General features: G+C 40.3%; 1 protein-coding gene across 6 annotated transcripts in view; it reads left to right on the plus strand.

The window, feature by feature from the left end:
• LOC126184822 (Bardet-Biedl syndrome 5 protein homolog) overlaps positions 1-22,027 on the plus strand; it is a 499,156-nt gene that overhangs the window by 386,802 nt on the left and 90,327 nt on the right. Inside the window, exon 1 of one of the 6 annotated variants that reach the window (XM_049927404.1) lies at positions 15,539-15,766. The exons of 3 other annotated variants lie outside the window; for them this stretch is intronic. In XM_049927404.1, coding sequence (XP_049783361.1) covers positions 15,663-15,766 — 104 coding nt within the window. In that variant the 5' untranslated portion in view covers positions 15,539-15,662. Of the gene's footprint in view, positions 1-15,538; positions 15,767-22,027 lie in introns of those variants that run through there. 2 more of the 6 variants (XM_049927400.1, XM_049927405.1) reach the window with 2 other exon arrangements.

Here is a 22,027-nt window from a genome sequence, read left to right on the forward strand (position 1 = left end):
CTTTCCTGCCACCAAGTAATAGGTTAATAGGTGTAAATTAAGACAATGCTGCAATAGAAAACGGAACTTAAATTTTACATGACTCTTTGGTTAAACGTTTGAGCGGAGCGAAAACCGGACCCTCTAGATATTACATAATGTATTATTGTCAGATAATTTTTATAGCCAAATGAAGAGTGGGAAATGGACAAATGGAATATCAAATCCACTAACGTGAGATCTTGTTTTGGAAAAAAAAGGTTGTAAGTAATCATGTTAAGTAAGAAAAACTTAATTAGGGATTTGCTACTAGTTATGTAAATGCAGTGTCAAAAAAGTCATCTCTTGTTCGTAAAAAGTTACATTTGTTTATTAATTGTAGATTGCTTTCTTTCACAAAAATTTTTCCAACACGTAGAGGGGTGGGTGCAGCAACCAGTAACATACGACGAAGAAAGAAACAGTTTTCGTTGCAGCGTTGTAATTATTATTTATTTACCAGCGTTTCGCCTGATTCAGGCATTTTTAGATTGGCTGACATTAGATGATGTTAGGCACATGGGATATCGAGCATACAAAACGTGTTAGCAGATAATTGCCCTCGTCAAATATTTCCGACCTATGGTTATGTGGAAAATTTCGCTCTGCTCCGACTTCACTGATAGGTTGTTTTCTCCACTCTGCATACAGCGTGCGTAGCCCACGAGATTTGCGGCAGATGACTGTGTATGACTGTGGCACACGTCATGTTGTTATTTGTTCAATTGTATTAACACTTTTATCAACTGACATATTGAAGCTAGAACAATTTCTTTTAATGGAACAGTATACTTTTCTTACGGCATTCGATGGCTCTTGAAACGATGTTCATTTTACGTTGGAACATTTAGGTGGGTTGCCATAAGAACCGTTACTTTTCCCTCCGGAGTAGTTTCTACATCTACATCTACATTTACATTCCGCAAGCCACCCAACGGTGTGTGGCGGAGGGCACTTTACGTGCCACTGTCATTACCTCCCTTTCCTGTTCCAGTCGTGTATGGTTCGCGGGAAGAACGACTGCCGGAAAGCCTCCGTGCGCGCTCGAATCCCTCTAATTTTACATTCGTGATCTCCTCGGGAGGTATAAGTAGGGGGAAGCAATATATTCGATACCTCATCCAGAAACGAACACTCTCGAAACCTGGACAGCAAGCTACACCGCGATGCAGAGCGCCTCTCTTGCAGAGTCTGCCACTTGAGTTTGCTAAACATCTCCGTAACGATATCACTCTTACCAAATACCCCTGTGACGAAACGCGCCGCTCTTCTTTGGATCTTCTCTATCTCCTCTGTCAACCCGACCTGGTACGGATCCCACACTGATGAGCAATACTCAAGTATAGGTCGAGCGAGTGTTTTGTAAGCCACCTCCTTTGTTGATGGACTACATTTTCTAAGAACTCTCCCAATGAATCTCAACCTGGCACCCGCCTTACCAACAATTAATTTTATATGATCATTCCACTTGAAATCGTTCCGTACGCATACTCCCACATATTTTACAGAAGTAGCTGCTACCAGTGTTTGTTCCGCTATCATATAATCATACAATAAAGGATCCTTCTTTCTATGTATTCGCAATACATTACATTTGTCTATGTTAAGGGTCAGTTGCCACCCCCTGCACCAAGTGCCTATCCGCTGCAGATCTTCCTGCATTTCGCTGCAATTTTCTAATGCGAAAAGCCGCATGGAACTTCCGACACTATCTACTAGGTCATTTATATATATTATGAAAAGCAATGGTCCCATAACACTCCCCTGTGGCACACCAGAGGTTACTTTAACGTCTGTAGACGTCTCTTCATTGAGAACAACATGCTGTGTTCTGTTTGCTAAAAACTCTTCAATCCAGCCACACAGCTGGTCAGATATTCCGTAGGCTCTTACTTTGTTTATCAGGCGACAATGCGGAACTGCATCGGACGCTTTCCGGAAGTCAAGGAAAATGGCATCTACCTGGGAGCCTGTATCTAATATTTTCTGGGTCTCATGAACAAATAAAGCGAGTTAGGTCTCACACGATCGCTGTTTCCGGAATCCATGTTGATTCCTATAGAGTAGATTCTGGGTTTCCAGAAATGACATGATACGCGAGCAAAATACATGTTCTAAAATTCTACAACAGATCGATGTCAGAGATATAGGCCTATAGTTTTGCGCATCTGCTCGACGACCCTTCTTGAAAACTGGGACTACCTGTGCTATTTCTAATCATTTGGAACCTTCCGTTCCTCTAGAGACTTGCGGACCACGGCTGTTGGAAGGGGAGCAAGTTCTTTCGCGTACTCTGTGTAGAATCGAATTGGTATCCCGTCAGGTCCAGTGGACTTTCCTCTGTTGAGTGATTTCAGTTGCTTTTCTATTCCTTGGACACTTGTTTCGATGTCAGCCATTTTTTCGTTCGTGCCATTTAGTTGTTTCCCAGAAAGCTGCAGCAACTAGTTGTAATTTCTTAAGAAGACTATTATTTTTCTGTCAGGTTGCTGCTGCATGTAAATCAGTCGTGTACAAATCAACTGTAATCAATTTCCTATCAATTTCAGTGAAACAGCTAGGAACATTCAAAGTGTTAGGGGTTAATGCAACATGCTGTATGTAATTGGCTGTATGCAGCTGCATGAAATGTATACGCAGTTGCGAATACGAATGACCATCAGCTGTATAAGGGAATGACGATGAAAATTTATGCCAGACCGGGACCCGAACCCAGATTTCCCCCTTTATGCGAGCGGTCGCCTTAACGCTTTTTTTGTTGTTTTTTTTTCATGTATTCGTTACTGTTCGTTGTGTTTCATAGGGTCGGACGTCACATGACACACGTTCAAGTTCATCGTTGATTCTTTCACTCAGACTCTTTTTTAATTTTATTACAGAGGGCAGCCAGCCCTTTGACCGCACACGATGAGCTACCGTGCCAGCAGCTTTGGCTCTCCAGACACGCCCCACGGCCAGAGGCAAACTTTCAAATGTCGTCGTGCCTGCGTCACAGCCTGTACGCGTACACACATTATGTAATTCCCGTACAGGGGAGGACATTTTAATTGAAAGTCGCTGCCTGATACAGGCGGGTAAATACGATATTGCGGTGCCTATGCTGTTAAAAAGAACGATGCATTTCTCTTTCGAAGCATGACTGAAAGAACATTGCATCGCTCTTCTCAACAGCACAGGCACTGCAATATCGTATTGTATTCAGATGGAAGTTCTAGTGGCGTAATGTTCGTTTCAGCGAGATGTCCGAAAGAGTACCCATTTTACTGATTGCAGAACTCAGTGTGCTTTCTAAACGACCTACGGACGAGATATAAAGTTGCTGGTGTCACGAAGCGACAAGCCAAGAGGAAACACGGTTTATCTTCGCAGCCTCGGCGTATCTTTATGCTACATATGACGACGCAGCCTGGCGTAAGAGCCTCTCTTGCCGGTGTTTACATCGCCGCAGTTGTTCCGGCCGCCTTGCCTCTTAGATACTTTTGTGAAAAATTTCAACGCCAACATTAACAAGCGTAGTAAAACTGAATTGCGTTTTGCAAGAAATGCTTAATACCGTTGAAAAAGAGCACTATTCCATTTACTCGTAAATAAACGTATTTTCCTCAAAATCTCGGTTGATACAAGAGTTAGGGAGGCAAGCACCAAACTAATACAAAGTACTCTTGCAGTAACTCGTATTTCTTTAGTCTGGACTACTTTTATAAACTAATTCCGTAGTAATATACTCTTTTAATAACAGTTGGAGAGCTCATAATATCGTGTCAGCGTAATTTATGGTATAAAGGGTTATCAAAATTTAAAGAAGCTAAGTGCTCTTGTATTAATAATAAGATTGGTCTATTATGAAAAATAAACACGTTATTAATTTGTGATTCTACCGTTCAGTCCTTAACCCCGCCATTTGTAGCTACCACCGTCTATTATTGATGAGTGACACGTGTTAACTTAAGAGGCATCTTACGCATCATATACAATTTTTTTTATCAGCTTGAGATACGGGCTAACAGCAACGTGGGGGTAGCCAAGGACAATTTAGGGTGAAAAAAAAATGTTCGAAACACATACCAGAAAGTGGAAAAGAGGAGTCTCCTGAAATAATGAAAAAGTATGTACCTACTATTGAATCTAAAAAAAAAAAAAAAAAAAAAAAAAAACACAATGTCTACATGCTAAAACGGAAGAATGATGCTTGGAAAAAAATGCACGGTTAATAAACGCAAAAGCTCTAACACAGAAATCGCAACAGCAGATTAAAGTAATTTGGAAAGACGTGAAAGCGAAAGAAGGGAAATAAAAGCCAAATTTAGTTGAGGACAATTCCAAACTGGCAGTGAAGTCGCTGAGACGAAGATAGACAAATAAGCCAAATGTTTTTTGATGTGCTCCCACAAAATTTTAAGGAGGAAACTGGAGTTAACGAGAACGACACAATAGAAGATAGTGTGGTCCTTTCAAGCAACATCGATGCTGAAGGTTTATTACTTTTGAATTCATTATGGGAGTGACAGTGATCAATCTGTTACAAACAGTTACTATTAAAATCAGTCTTGATCACGTTTCTGGCTAGGTGTCCTCGATGGTCTAGTGGTAAGGGGTCTGGAACGTTCCAGCGCCTATCCCCGGACGGCGCTGGAATTTTCAGGCTTCCGAACCCTTGCCTCCACCTCTGCCCTGGCATGTGGCGCATGCCGGGAACCCCCGTGGGGTCCGAGTTCGGATCCCACGTGGAGCTCGCTCCTACACTACAGACTACACCTGAGTAGCCGGCACAGTAACTCAGCGTGTTCGGTCAGAGGGTTATCTGCCGTCTGTAATTAAAAAAAACTGTGGTAATGGATCAACAACGAACGGAATCGGGTGTCTTGCGACGTCCGCCACAAGCAGATGCAACGAACGAAAATGAACAAAATGAGGAAAAAAAATACATACTGGTCGATGTGATTCACCTCCATAGCATCAGGGTGAAACATATCCTAAACTTCTTTTTCGAAGATGTGCAAAACTGCAGCAGCAACGTGACATTCCCACACTTGTTTTGTTTATATCGCATTGTTTTAGTGAGAACTTGGAAACATTTCTTCCATACATCGAATGTACACTCAATTACACATCTGGTAGCAATATGAGCTCTATTATAGCGCTTTTCGGCTCCTGTGTGGGGTCGAAATAGAGGAGCTATAAAATGGCTGTCGATAGCATATCCACTACCTCCAGCAAGTAACTCATCATACTATCCATTTCCAAATTCTGCAGCAACTCTACTATACTCCTAAATGTGTGCATCACGTGTGGAGCCCGGCCGATGGCGTACTACGTTCTAAAACCTTCATATTAGCATCATAGGTGGTTTGGGTACTGATAGAAAAGAAATTCTTGCGATTTCCGTTTTATTCTGCTTGTGCTCCAGGAGGACAAACTATCGGTATACGTACATAATCTGCGACCCCTATGACATTCGGGAATCCACCATTTGTTCCTTGATATATTTTCTTGGTCCGCAGCTCGTGGTCTTGCGATAGCGTTCTCGCTTCCCCGGAGGAAGGCAACGGAAAACCACCTCTGCTAGGACCTTGCCTAGGACGGCGGTGCGGGTTTCCCGCGTCGTCCCCTACGCTCCTCGGAGTATGGGACCTTATCATCATCATCATATTTTCTTGGTTCTGAGTCATGGACACATACAGTGGCTTTAAGACACTTAAACTGTTTATCACACTGTTAAAGGCTCTTCCCGCCTTAGTACGGTGGATGTTGATGAGATCCCCTGTTACGATTTGACAAGTACCAGTGCGAAAGATTCGCAGTCATACAGATGTTGCAGCCTAGGAGACAAAGCAAGGTTCCTGTCATAATCATGCTGCAGTAACGACTCCAGCATAACATGCAGTGACTCAAAAGATTCCTTATGAAACTCAAACAACTCTTTGATATCATTGTCGCTGTACATCACCAATGGATCTGTTCCCTCCATTAAAACCCTCATTCTTGGGGTGTCTACCTCTTTCTCCATCTCCATATATTCTTCGTAGTCCAGGTAATCCATAGAATTCGATATTTAACACGCAGAAACCAAAGATCACATCTTACTCTCTAACTCTACTCATACTACTACTTACGAATAAATGTTGGGTTTATTTCCTCCTTACGTTACTAACGCAATAGCATAGTCTTTGATGTAAGAATGGGCAATTTTTAAAATATCGATACATACTGAGAAAGATACCATAACTATCGAGACAAAAATATCGACCTTTAATGTATCGATATTTTCGGCGCATCCATACGCGACAGAAGGGGGAGTGAAACACTTCTGATATATGCTATGCTCATGAAATATTTCACTTGCCATAAACATTCCAAACAACGGAATTCCATTTTCCGTTGAATTCCAGTGCAGTAACGTGTGTGAATTTTGTGCTGAGGCTACTTTACTTTTACAGTGTGTCTATCTTTTCTTGATCCAGGCACTCACGGGATAAGTAGAGTACGCAAACTGCCTCATACTTGGGAGCAGGGCGTGGTAATTTCCACAGTTCTCATACAATGCTGTCAGTAAACGTGTTCGTTTGTACCTCGTACCTATCATTTGCAGTGGTAGAAATGACACATGGAAGTAACCAACTGTCATGGATATGCAGTGCAGACACATTCAAGTTCAAATCTAGTAGCTGGAATGGGCAAGAAATCTGCCGGTGAGAACTATAGTGCCTACGACTCAAAAAAATACAGACAATAAAATATATCACTTTCAACACTCAGTATTTAATATCAATTAATTGACATATCGATAATCTTTAGGTTGGCTACATACATCGATATTATTATGGAAATGTCGATATTTTGATACATCGATACTTTCGCTCATCCCTGCTTATATGTTGCTCTCCAGCAGTTAGGGTAAACGAAAAATTTACTCCTGTATTAATTTACCCCTTTAGTTCAGCACTCTTAACTGGAAGTCGTCGAGTATAGGACGCAGACATAACGCTGACATATAGAAATTGGGTTCTCATTGGGGAGCTTGCTCAGATGGTCAAAGCGGAAGAGCGTCTCAACACTTGCAGACTTGCGACACTTGAGGCGCACTTTAGAGATGTGACTCGAATGAAATAACGTAGCGAATTACACAGAACACGCAAAACAAACTAAGAGCCAACAGTCAAAAAAAGAAGGAAGAAAAAACTCCGCCACTGCCTGTCTCAAGCCCGGGGTCTCATCTCGCAAGTGATGAGGAAGGAAGAAGGAGACGAGTAGCACCTCGTAAAAAGCCTGAGTCGATCTGGCTCCGTATTGTAGCACCCTGCCTAGGGTTACGGACGAAACCCGGTCAACGGTCACGAAGGAGGAACAGAAATCCTAGCTTCCATAGTCAGAGGGAGATGAAAAACCTAATGGAGAAAAACATCAAAAATAATCATTCGGGACTGACATTCCGATCTTATCCAGAAATCTATTTCCTACCATGTACAATGTACAATTTCAGTTCGCTGAAAGTAAGCGCTGCCGCAGGTGGTTACTCGAAAGAGGATTCCAGAATTGCTTTATGCAGTGCATCAGAACCTTGGGTTCTGGAGAGTCCCAACATCCGCAGTAAGGATGAGTCGAAGCATCCTTGGTATCCTTCAAAACTCAAGTTCAAAAGGAAATTCTTCGCAGACACCTTGAATATAAACTCATTACAAAAATCCGTAGTTGGAAAGAACTTGAAATTCTCTTACGTACGCCTAAAATGCTAATTTTGTTACGACAAGAAGCAAGATTTTTGGACGAAAACGTTACAGAAAATAAACATCACATAATTTTCAAAGGTAACCCTTCAAGAAAAATTATAAAAGATATGGCAGTACTTGGTACCGCCTTCTATATTCATAATAATTCAAATCCAATTCAGAATACTCTCTCTTCTCAAAGTAAAATGCAAAAATTAACAGTATACCTTTGTTAATTTCCATGCCCCAATTAATGATGACAATAAGAAAAATCCGGGCAAAGTGGAAGGATTTTGGGAACTTTTGAAAGACGAAATATCAAAATTCCACAATAAAGCGTTGTGATACTACTAGGGGATTCTAATGCACAAATAGGGAGGGAAAAAATTTTTCGAGAACAGTAGGAGAATATCCAGACCATGAAAGAACGAAAAAAAAATGTACAAGACTAATTAATCTTTTTAAAACTTTTTAGTTGAAGTTAACGTCTACTCCCTCCAAAAAATTGCGAAGAAAAGCAAAAACAAGTATATATCCAAATGTAATACTAGGGAACTCCCCATTAGATCACGTGGCTATTTCTCAAAGCAATATTCAAGAAATCATGAATGTAAAAGTAACATAAAACAGGAAATTTAGCTCTGATCATTACCTGATTAAAATTAAAACGAAGCTACGGAAATGTTTTGGGAAAATAGAGCACCTTGATGAATTTAAAATGCAAAGGAAAGAAACAGCAAAAATAAAAAAGAGTGCTAAACGATCTTTTGAAAAGTCACAGCTTCTGACCATACAAAACAGTTTTGTTCAAAATAACTCCCGGAGTTTCTATCAGATGTTTAAAAATTATCTAAAGAGCTACCAAGCTCCAGGTATTTGCTTCAGAGATGAAAATAGTAAAATAGGCCTAAACAATACCAGAACTGTGAACTTCTAAGAAATTACTTTGAACAACTCTTGAACTGTGAAGAACTGAACTGTAAGCTAGAATTTCCAGATCTTCACGAAAACACAGAAGCAGATCCATCACCTACAGCTGAAGAAATTAAAAAAGCAATAAATACCCTGAAAAACAACAAACCCAGAAGAGAAGATTGTATTACAGCTGGACTTAGAAAATGGTCTCAACCAAAAATTATGACTAACCTTCAGATCATGTTTGGAGAAACATGGGAAACTGAGAAGATTCCAGAAAACTGTAAATGGCTCTTATCCATCCTTTGCGCAATAAGGGTGATAAGCATTATGTAATCAACTACAGAGGTATATCTCTGTTGCCAGACGGTTATAAAATATTTTTAACAATAATACTAAACAAGGTAGAAACAACCATGATAGTCATGTGGTAGAATAACAGAGTGGATTTAGAAAGAACAGATTTTGCTCAGAACAGATTTTCAACCTAAAGTCCATACTCCGTCAAAGTCTCACAAACACTAAAGACATAGTTGTAACATTTATAGATTTTAAAAAGACATTTGATTCAGTTGATAAGGAAACACTAGATAAAGTGATCCGAAAATTTGGCGTTAAATGTAAACTAGCAAACTTTATTCAGAAAACATTCATAGACACCAAAACAAAAATTTTGGGGTGAAATATCTAAAGCATTCGAAGTAAAAGCAGGTGTAAGGCAAGGTGACGGCCTGTCTCCATTTCTCTTCAATTGTGTCCTAGAGAAAATAATAAGAGGATGGAAACAAAAACTAAAAGAACGTAAGTTACCAACAGTAAGACTGGGGACTAAGAACAAAGGTACTGAAATCCATTGTCTAGCATTTGCAGATGATTTTGCCATTCTTTTTGAAAACCTAACAAATTCAGAAATACAAATCAATCTCTTAGAAGAAATAGTCAACAAAACAGGTTTAAGAATTTCTGTAGAAGAAACAAAATTTATAATAAACACAAAGATGCTCCAGAAATAGATATTGGACAGATAAAAAGAGTTAATAAATTTAAATATTTAGGGAAAATGATTTAAGAAGCCGGCCGGAGTGGCCGAGCGGTTAAAGGCGCTACAGTCTGGAACCGCACGACCGCTACGGTCGCAGGTTCGAATCCTGCCTCGGGCATGGATGTGTGTGATGTCCTTAGGTTAGTTAGGTTTAAGTAGTTCTAAGTTCTAGGGGACTTATGACCACAGCAGTTGAGTCCCATAGTGCTCAGAGCCATTTGAACCATTTTTTTGATTCAAGAAAATGGCTTAGAAAATTCGCTGTAGACGAAAGAGTACGTAAAATAGAGAACATTTGCAACAAATGGTTTCTGCCTAAAAATTTGAAAATACAGCACTACAACACAGCAGTAAAACCTGAATGTCTCTATGCAAGTGAATGTTTAGTACTGAATTACAAATTACACAAACTTGAATCATTCGAAAAATACTCGGTGCGCAAAGAAATACAGAGGTATGGAAATTAAGAAATAATGAAGAAGTATATCGCAACATGTTTGCTGTTGAAGATATGTATTCGTTTGTTGGAGTGCTGCTTGTAATGGGTGCTCTGAATTCTCCGAAGGAGCCTTTCAGCATGCTGTCGAGCAATGATTCCTGTATCAAAATATCAGTTTTTCACGATTCTTTATCTCATAATAGTTTTCGAACTCTTTATGCTCTTTGATGTTTTATATATCACGATGTTGGAAATACTCGCCTTCAGAAAAATGCATGACAAGCTGCCACATACAAGGGAAGATAAGTATGAGATTCTTTTACTTATGACTGTCAATACTCTGCAGCCACCTAACGGTTGATGAGCAACTAATCCTGTTCAGGGAAAAATGCTCATTCAGAGTTCATTCTGAATAATGCAGTCGGATGAAATTTTTCTCCTGTTCGACGGCGTACATACTGAGATTTTTAAGTTAATATTTCAAACGTGCTTTCATCGCTGAAGCATACTTGTAAAAATTAAGAAACATAATTAATATACTATGAATAAATGTACATAGGTTATATCATATCGTAAATAATAATTTTAAAGTTAAATTATCGATCTCCGGAAGTCCACATACTGATCACACCACTGTTTACACCACTGCAGACGCTTTGCTTTTGTTATGGCTGTTAACTTTTCTAGTGGGTCGACAGGCCTTGATATCAATATCCTTCAACCTTCTGCGAACAGTGCATTCAGATGCATTCACATTAGCCTCATCCAGTTGAGATTTTATCAGCTTTTTTATGATGTGAAATGCCACATCTTTTATCCATTTTTAAAGGTCACAATTAGTAATATTTGGCTGTTAAACAATCAATTGTGATGTCGATATTACGAAATTGATAATCAAAGCGAACAAAGTATTACATTAGTTACACGTGAGAACGCCACAGAACAGGTCCTTTCATGTACGCTGTATTCTGCACATTGATACCTACAATTAGTCAACAATCCAATGCCATGTAGCAACAACAGATACAAAATTCAACAAGGTAGTAAGTGACCCGAATAACTATCATAAATTTTCCGATTAATCGCATTAAATATAGTACTCAACACGTAATTATTACAGATAACATTAAAAATGTGCAGTGTGTCTAATAATTTGGCCAGGGACTGTAGGACTGAATGGGAATGAAAGGGCAGGCATACTCATCCTGAAGGTTCCGGTCGACCACGTCCAACCACCACAAGGGTAGATCGCCGTATTGTGCACCAAGCACATCGTAAGCCCTTTATACACTACTGGCCATTAAAATTGCTACACCACGAAGACGACGTGCTACAGACGCGAAATTTAACCGACAGGAAGAAGATGCTGTGATATGAAAATGATTAGCTTTTCAGAGCATTCACACAAGGTTGGCGCCTGTGGCGACACCTACAACGTGCTGACATGAGGAAAGTTTCCAACCGATTTCTCATACACAAACAGCAGTTGATCGTTGCCTGGTGAAACGTTGTTGTGATGCCTCGTGTAAGGAGGAGAAATGCGTACCATCACGTTTCCGACTTTGATAAAGGTCGGATTGTTGCCTATCGCGATTGCGGTTTATCCTATCGCGACATTGCTGCTCGCTTTGGTCGAGATCCAATGACTGTTAGCAGAATATGGAATCGGTGGGTTCATGAGGGTAATACGGAACGCCGTGCTGGATCCCAACGGCCTCGTATCACTAGCAGTCGAGATGACAGGCATCTTATCCGCATGGCTGTAACGGACCGTGCAGCCACATCTCGATCCCTGAGTCAACAGATGGGGACGTTTGCAAGACAACAACCATCTGCACGAACAGTTCGACGACGTTTGCAGCAGCATAGACTATCGGCTCCGAGACCATGACTACCGTTACCCTTGTCGATGCATCACAGGAGCACCTGCGATGGTGTACTCAACGACGAACCTAGGAGCACGAATGGCAAAACGTCGTTTGTTCGGATGAATCCAGGTTCTGTTTACAGCATCATGATGGTCGCATTCGTGTTTGGCGACATCGCGGTGAACGCACATTGGAAGCATGTATTCGTCATCGCCGTACTGGCGTATCACCTGGCGTGATAGTATGGGGTGTCATTGGTTACACGTCTCGATCACCTATTATTCGCATTGACGGCACTTTGAACAGTGGACGTTACATTTCAGATGTGTTTCGACCCGTGGCTCGACCCTTCATTCGATCCCTGCGAAACCCTACATTTCAGCAGGATAATGCACGACCGCGTGTTGCAAGTCCTGTACGGGCCTTTCTGGATATAGAAAATGTTCGACTGCTGCCCTGGCCAGCACATTCTCCAGATCTCTCACCAACTGAAAACGTCAGGCCAATGGTGGCCGAGCAACTGGCTCGTCACAATATGCCAGTCACTAGTCTTGATGAACTGTTGTATCGTGTTGAAGCTGCATGGGCAGCTGTACCTGTACTCGCCATCCAAGCTCTGTTTGACTCAATTCGCAGGCGTATCAAGGCCGTTATTACGGCCAGAAGTGGTTGTTCTGGGTATTGATTTCTCAGGATCTATGCACCCAAATTGCGTGAAAATGTAATAAAAAAAATGTTCCTGTGCGTGTGAAATCTTGTGGGACTTAGCTGCTAAGGTCATCAGTCCCTAAGTTAACACACTACTTAACCTAAATTGTCCTAAGGACAAACACACACACCCATGCCCGAGGGAGGACTCGAAGCTCCGCCGAGATCAACCGCACAGTCCATGACTGCAGCGCCTTAGGCCGGTTTTTTTTATTATTAATCTCATTTCGCTAGTTTTTGATCGTTGTATTTGCTCGGGGCGGACGTCGCAAGACACCCGTTTCAGTTCGTCATTGATCCATTAACTCAGTGTTTTTATTACAGAGGGCAGCTAACCCTCTAACCGAACACGCTGAGTTACCGTGCCGGCTGACCGCTCGGCTAATCCCGCGCGGCAAAATGAATCACATGTCAGTTCTAGTATAATATATTTGTCCAATGAATACCCGTTTATCATTTACATTTCTTCTTGATGTAGCAATTTTAATGGCCAATAGTGTATTTGCGAGTGGCATCCGAGACGAGAACAAGTAACGGGCTCCCTGCAACAATTATGTGCCGCCTCGCACCCTTGGTCGGATACCGGCAGCAGCCTGGTTAAGGAATTTCCGTCTCATGAGTAGGCTGCCGTTAACATCACAACACAAACGGCTAGTTTTATCCTTGTGGGCCCGCAACATGATGTGTATCTTGCAGAGATATTGTAAGTTGTGTTTAAAGTCACTGACGGAAACCAGTCACAACACCAAAAAATAGTTAATGTAGAGTAGTAAAATTTAAGGAACACATTTGTTTACGTGACATATTTAAGTGGTTAACATTGCAAGATCACAGGTTAACGTTCGCGCAAGATAAACCAATGGAAATGCGAAAGGTTGCTACATGTATAACCCCTATAACCGCTAGAATGTTGAATCCAGGCATGCAAACGTGCATACATTGTGTCGTACAGGTGCTGGATGTCAGTTTGTGGGATGGAGTTCCATGCCTGTTGAATTCGGTCGGTAAATACAGGGATGGATAATTCTGGTTGTGGACAACGCTGGAGTTGTCGTCCGATGATGTCCCATATGTACTCGATTGGAGACAGATATGGTAATCGAGCGGGCCAAGCCAACATGTTGACACTCTGAAGAGCATGTTCGGTTACACCAGCGGTATGTGGGTGAGCGTTATCCTGTTTGAAAACGCCCATTGGAATGCCGTTCATGAATTGTAGCACGACAGTTCGAATCACCAGACTGACGTACAGTTTTGCTCTCACGGTGCGTGGGATAAACACGCGATTCATACGAAACTGCTCCAGGTGTAGGTACAGGTCACAGACAGGTTGACTGTAGGCTCTCCGCTAGCCTTCTTCTAAGCACCACAATAGGGAATGGAAGCTGGTGCCAAGGTCATGGCAGCATAGGGAGCTACCAGGCACTTTCCCAGTTCAGCAGGAGCTTTCAACATAGAGGAGAAACTACTGGTGTTTAGCGATCATAGTGACCCACAGTTATGTACAATAACATCAAAACTCGTCAAGATTTCGCCAGTTTGGTAGACAATTTTTTTTTATTTCTAACTCATTGGAAGCAGCTTCTCGCATTGCTCCCGTGTGTCCATTTTAGCTTCATTCAGATTTTGTATCTGAACACGTATTTTATTAGGCGTAAATAGATGATTAAGATGTTTCAAATATTAGTAAATGATTAAGACAACGCCGGGAGCTCGGGGAGGCTCACTGCGAACGGTGCTTTTATCTATAGTAAAGTTGCAAAGTCAGATGACTAGAGAAAAGCAGGAAGGCCTGCAGATGATCATTGGTCGGTACAGTAACTGCCTGTTGACTGAACGCAAATAGATTTAAGATATTGCGGACAAATAGAAGTGATACATTACTATTCAGTTACATTTCTGGTGATAAATCTCTGGAAACAGTAACGTCGGAAGCTCCGCGAGGCTGTTGTGCAAGCAAAACGGAAGCCAGAGGGATAGATATATTTTCTGTCTCTTTGACAACAGCTATTCTCAGCTACTCAGTAAACTTACCAAAAGTTCGTTTCACATGGTGGTGTCCACTTGATTGGAATACGTATTTAAGTAGCGTCTCTTCTATCAGTTTTCGACAATAAATTATCTCCTCTTTACTCTGGTCTCCTGCAATGGTAAAGTTTATTTGGATTTCATTGTTGCACGTAACGTATTATGTATTTACTCATAAGTTAAGTTTACAAGTGCATTTCGGGGGAAGAAACTTTGTAAACATTAGGAATCAATCAATTCACGTACGGTGCGCCACATAATAGAGATTTATTCAAACGATAAGAAAATAATTGTTTCCTACAACGATTCAGGATTGGAATAAATTATTAACGGCTGAGAGAATCAGACTGACAAGCAATTAAGTCAGTAACTTGCCTTCATTGTTCTCTGAAAGGGACGAGACATTTTTTGTAGTTGAATATAGCAGGATTGACGTCGCTGATAATGCCAGTAATACATGGCCACTATCTCAGGTTCGTAACAGGTTCTTCATCTCAAATGTTTGATGAAATAACTCAAGGACTCAGGCCACGAATGAAGTTACACCATGCAGTAAGGTGTATACTGACGCAAATCTTCCTTGAATTAAAACTGTACGCCTAACTGATGCATAAACAATAATTTTGCGCTTCGCGCGTAGAGTTCAGCCAACAGTTCTCCTGTTTGGCTGTCGTCATTAGTTAGCCCTGCTTGTATCTAATGTTTGCCGCGTCCGTCAGATGTCATGAGGCGTTTCGCTATTCATTTGTTCCTTTGTATAGTGTTCAACACGCCCAATAGATGTCAACTGCGTATGTTGGCTACCTCTTCTTGTGTTTAGTGTTCGTCCAGCAGATGTCAGCTGCTGCTTCTTTCGAGGCAGTCACGGTTGCTATGGTAACAGAGTCGGTAAACAAATATAGTACGCAGACGCAACTTGTTAATATACGTTTGTGCGTATGGCATTGTTCAGTGTGTATAGGACGAACGACAGACGCTGCGGTGACGGTATGGAGAAAACGATGTGGGAAGATAAAGAAGTTAAATTTGATCTGCCTTTAAAGTAAGTGCACTCCCAAAATCATTATATTTTAAATTATATCAGCTGTAATCATTGAATTATTAACTGTTAGCCAATTTTGCTGTCGTAATAATTACAGGAATTGCAATTTTACTTGTTGAATACAAAATGTTATCGCAGAAATAACAACTGGCGAATTGTGTAATGTTAGGAATACTAAATTAGTAGCACAAAGGCTAATGTCCGCTAAAGAAATCGAGTTTAGTTGTTTTAAAAATATATTTCATCAAAATATTACAGGAATTAAAGGTAAAGTCGGTGAATTCCTAATAGATCTTGGCACTGACCTTATGTATATCTCGGAGCATCGTTTACATAGGAAAGAAATAATAACGTTCCTTTGGAGTGTTACATCTTATCTGATTTCTGTTTAAGGAACTCGTTTAGAAGGAAAGAGTCGTGGTTTCTACCCAATGTAATGTGTCATTCAAAAGAATTAACATATCAAAACACTGTACCATAAAGACCAAATAATTGAAATTTTTGTTTTACCACAGGCCTTTACAGACTACATGGTTTTTCTTTCCTTACCTTGAACTGTGCTGGGCTAATTGTTTTAGAAATACATGATGTTGATGTTGCGTGAGGTGTCAGCATAAACTTTCTCACTGATTCTCCAGAGAAAAGAGTGTTAACAGACTTACTTGAATCTTATAAACTGGCACATACCACGTACATTCCAATTACACTTCAGGAAAACAGTAGCAACATAGAAAATAATTTCATATATTGTTCTTTAGTGGATGAGTGCAGTGTTAAAAAAAAGTAGTAATGGCCTGTCAGATCATGCAGAGATAGAATACTGAAAGGAATCAAGGCAGAGGCATATCTCAAAGCAGTAAACAAAATATGTGGAGATATTATGAGTTCCCTTGTAATGCAGACATTTAAAGCCAATGTAGAAGGGAAAACTTGGCAAGCAGCCTTCAATACAGACAACTTGAATGACAAATATAATATATTTCTTCAAATCTGTATCACTTTCATTGAAATCTTGTTCTTTAAAAAATTGCAGGCAGATATGCATTACTAATAAGCAACCAACTTGGATAACTAATGACATTAGAATATCATGTAGGAGGAAATGGAATCTGTATCATAACATGAACAGTCAGATCCTGGTTACAAATGCTGAAGAACTCATCAAACAGGCCAAAACAATGCAGAACTCCAAGAGAATAGCAAAATTAAAAATATGTGGTTAATTGTGAAACAGGCATCAGGATAGAATGGGGTGCTCGGTTTATTACACTTCTCTTGTGTAAAAATGAAACTGTTATTGATCCACGAGATTTGCATAAAATATTTAATAACCATTCCCTGTCAATAGCTGACAAGTTCAGTCAAATTTCAGTGATACATGTGAATATGCAGAACTCTTGAACGCTGGTGTTCTGAGACTATTGTATCAATTAGAATCATGAAGATCAGTGTACTACATATTAGTTCTATAGTCTATCACCTGTGCAATATGTCTTTCAGGTGTGGTCAGTTTCCCAAGAGACTGAAATGCTTGTTAGTGAAACCACATTGTAAAGGATGAAAGATGTCATTTAAACAGTTTCTGTGCTATCAGTGTTTTTGAAAGTTTTTGAAAAAGTAATGTATAAGGAGTAGTGCCATATCTCAGTACACATAAATTACTGTCAGGCAACTAGTCTGGCTTCAGGAAAGGAGTATCAGTGAAGAATGCAATTTATGCTTTTGTGTGTGAGGCACCAGCAGGGCTAAACAATAGGTTGAGGACAATAAGTATTTTCTTTGATTCATCAAAAAACATTCGGTTGAGTGGACCATGCAGTACTTTTCCATAGCTTGAAACATTATGGGATTGGTGAAAATTCTCAAAGTGATTTACTTCATATTTGGAATGTAGGAAGCAGAAGGTCAACAAGTAGTGAAGAAGTTTAAATCCGACAGGGGGATGCCACAGGGCTTTGTTCTGGGTCCATCACTTATCTTTATGAATGTCAATGACCTGCTGCTAAACTTGGCAGACAGCCTAAAAAAATCTCTTTGTGGGTGCCTCAAGCATTATTATAATAAGGTAGTCAGTAAAATGAGCACATGGCTTTCAGAGAACAGATTAACATTCAACTGCAACAAAATGTAATGCATACAGTTACTGACACAGAACTCTTGCCAAAGTAAAATTTCACTGTCCCAAATTGGTCAGGCATGCAGTGAAGAAACTGAGTGCTGCTACTTTCACTATAAAAATAATCTCCACTGCCTCTGACTCTGAAATGTGAATGTTTGTTTGCTTTGCATACTTTCACACTATTATTTTGTGTGGTGTTATATTTTGTGGCAATTCTGTGCACACTTAGCCCAGAAAAGGGTGATCAAACAGATCTGCAGTGCCAGTTTGTGAACTTTATGTAGATTGTGGTTCAAGTATCTCAGAATTGTAGCTCTGCCATCCTCATGCATTTATTCCATGATGAGATTTGTTGTTGACAGTATTGACTCATTCTAAACACACTGCAACATTTATTCAGTGAACATTAGATGTAAAAAACAATATACGTTTGGATTAAACTTCTTAAGCATTGAATAGAAAGGTGTGCACTATTCACCAGGTTCCATTTTTGATATGGTTCTGCAGAATTGAAAAAAGTTGAGTGATTAACCCAAAGTATTCAGATCCAAGTTGAAACATTTTCTTGTGGCACATTCCGTATATTATGTACAGGAGGTCTTCACAGTAGTTCAGAACTCCTCACTGTAATGTGTCATTTACTCACTGACAATTTTCTGTGTTTTAATAAATCTTTAATTCAATGTTAAACATTTTCTGTTAAGCATTCTATAAAGTATGTAATCAAGTAGCTTTGGCTCACATGGTCTCACAGAATCTGATTAAGATGTATTTCAAAGGTTTCTTTCGAACCATAGGGTTTCCCTCATTGATCAAACAGCCTTTGTCTCACAGTCAGTAGTATGTTGCCCATGTCATAAAGCAGTTTTGTTTTTTCCTTTGAACTACACTCGTAAGACAAAAAACAACACACAATGAAGGAATTCTCCAAATGAAATGAACAGCAATAGATGTGTGTACATGCACAGAAAAAAGATTACTATTTCAGAAAAATTGAATGATTTATTCAAGAGAAAGAGTGTCACAAATTGTGTAAGTCAATAATGTGTTGGTCCATCTCTGGCCCTTGTGCAAGCAGTTATTCTTTGCAGTACATCCCACAGCTGTCCAAGGCATCTCCAGACACATCACTGAAGACAATTCTAATCCAGCTAAAGAGATTCCATGCCAAAGATATGCCTGGAGATGCCCAACCTGACTGTCACCCACCATATGGCCCGACAACCAGGAGTGATGGTCTGGGGTGTCATTTCTTTTCATAGCAGGACCCACTTGATTGTCATTCATGGCACCCCTACAGCACAGCATTACATCAACAACAGTCTACACCCCATTTTGTTGCTCTCCATGGCAAGTCATCCTGGGCCGACATTTCAGCAAGATAATGCCCACCCACCTACAGCGAGAGTTTCTGCTGCTTGTCTTTGACCTTGTCAAAACCTACCTCGGCCAGCAAGGTTGCTGGGTCTCTCACAAATTGAAAACATTTGGAACATTATGGGCAGGACCCTCCAACCAGCTTGGGATTTTTATGATCTGAAATGCCAATTTGGACAGAATTTGGCACAATATTCCTTAGGAGGACATCCAACAGCTCTGTAAATCAGTGACAAGCTGAATAACTGCTTGCATAAAGGCCAGAGGTGACCAGTGTGCCACTGACTTGCACAATTTGTAAAGCTCTTTCTCTTGAATAAATCATCCAATTTTTCTGAAACTGCAGTCATTTGTCTGTCTGTATAGTACATCACATCTGCCGATTTCTGTCCATTTTGGATAATTCCTTGATGGTGCTTTTTTTTTTTTCCTCCTTTCCTTGGAGTGTATATAGCAGTCAAGTAGAGTACAGAACCATGTTTAGTAATATACATGACTCACAGTGTGAAACTCATTTGATTAGACAGGAAATACCGTCCTGACTTATATCTAGAATGAGCACTTTAAACATTAACTGACTGTTGTAATCCTTCTTTTGTGTAGATCATTAACAATTTTCTGAAAGGAAAATTCGGTCAAGGAACCTAATAAATTATCAAACAGAACTGCTGGCAAGTTCTTACCCCCAGGAAGCAAAATGTATGGTATTGCTGATTAACACACTCAAAAGTAAAACAGACCCATACCATGCTTTCAGAACTAATCGCCCCATTGTATGAGATAAAGCAGATATAGGTTGGTGAAGGTTAAAATGGGAGGATAGGGCACTCACGTTTCATGATGAGGGTGGACAACATGAAAGAGGGAGGCCTCGGAGAGAGTTGGTCTCATTGTTCATCTAATTTTTCTGAAATTGCTATCATTTGTGATGCATCAAATTTATTTATTTATTTATTTATTTTTTTTTTTTTTTTGGGGGGGGGGGGAGTGTATATAGCAGTCAACTATAGTACACTGTGCAGTGTCAATGTGGCACCCAGTATTACAAACAAAATTATTTTTAAAGTGGAATTCTCTGCCCCCATTTGATAGAGTGGTCCAAAATTAATCTCATGCAGTATTCGGTTTAGCAATATGTGTTAACAGGAACAGGAAAACATGAAGAATAACCAATATTGCAGCAGCGACTGTGGAGCACTGGTACATGGCGGTGACAGTCAGTGCAGGACAGGGCAGCACATGAGATGGGACAAGTTGTTCTTGTTTTACTGTCCCTGTTAATACATATTGCTAAAACAAATATTGCACTAGATTATTTTGGGCCTAAAGAATGGACATGTAAGATTTGGCTGTAAAAATAATTTTGTTTCTAACAAGAAACAAACTGGCACTTCTTGTTGATACTGGATGTTGCACAAAAGACACGATGAGCAGTATTTATTTGTACTGACTCCACCTACACATTGCACAAATGAAGCCAAAACACCAGAGAAAATGTGCCTGACAACTCCTAGGAGAGACACCCAATGTAGCCTATACATGTTTGTGTAAATTTATTATGACTTTTTTTGTCCCAAATTCTTAACTGCACTATTCACCTCTCTACTCCCTAATTTATCTTTACTTCTCACTCTGTCCTTATCTCTTTACTGAAGCTCACTCAGTGCTTACTGGTGTACTATCTACTGTCCATGACACTACCCCTTCAACTCTGTCTACCCTCATCCTCAGTACAGGTGGGTCACTCTCATTGTGGGGTCTGACTGAGCTACCCATCCTGTTTAACCTTTCACAACTTATCCCTTTTTCCTTTGCTACAAAGGAATTATTAAGTTCAAATATTAGGCAGTCTGTCTCTTTTACTTTTATGTGTGGTATCGATAGTACTAAAGCATCAACAATAACTATTATACTGTCCCACAGTAGAAAGCACTTCTCTACACTTTAATACTGGAAAAAAAATGAAAAAGTAATGGATGCATGAGCCTCACCAGAATACACAATTGCAGTGCATCTCCTCTTGTTACCTTTCCCCTGCACTTACTTAGTACTACACTTCTGTCTCTTACAGTTCTTATCTTTTGATAGAAATACACATGAATAAAGTACTTTCAGATTGTCGAACACCAGGTTATTGCTCTAGGGTGACAAAAAAGGAAACTGTTGAATGGGAGGGGTGGAAGGCTAGAAAAAAGGGGGATGCAGGTTACTCAGAACCCAGGTTAAAAGGGACCCATGAGGTATAAGAAGGAATTGTGCCATAGTACCATCTGGCTTATTGCACAGCTCTTGTAAGCAATTGTGCAAAGCAGTGTCATAAAGACTCAGTAACTAGGTATCCTGGTGCAAGAACAAGTGCTCAGTAACATTACAGCACTGGCAGGGTTCCTGATGGCACTGACATGGTGGGAAAGCTTGAGCAAATGTCACAGTTGCCCAATTACACCTGGTGCCTCAGACCTGTTATGACTCAGAGGCCAGGAGCACTGCCATTTCAGAAACACTAGCCGACTAGGCTTCTATGTAGGTTGTTGTTGTGGTCTTCAGTCCAAAGACATGTTTGATGCATGTCTCCATGCTACTCTATCCTGCACAAGTCTCTTCATCTCCGAATAACTACCCCAACTGACATCCTTCTAAATCTGCTTATTGTATTCATCTCTTGGTCTCCCTCTTCAATTTTTACCCCCACCCCCTCACCTACACTTCCCTCCAGCACTAAATTGGTGATCCTTTGATGTCCAAGAACGTGTACTATCGACCAA

The sequence above is a fragment of the Schistocerca cancellata genome, chromosome 4 (assembly GCF_023864275.1).
Source record: "Schistocerca cancellata isolate TAMUIC-IGC-003103 chromosome 4, iqSchCanc2.1, whole genome shotgun sequence".
NCBI lineage: Eukaryota > Metazoa > Arthropoda > Insecta > Orthoptera > Acrididae > Schistocerca > Schistocerca cancellata.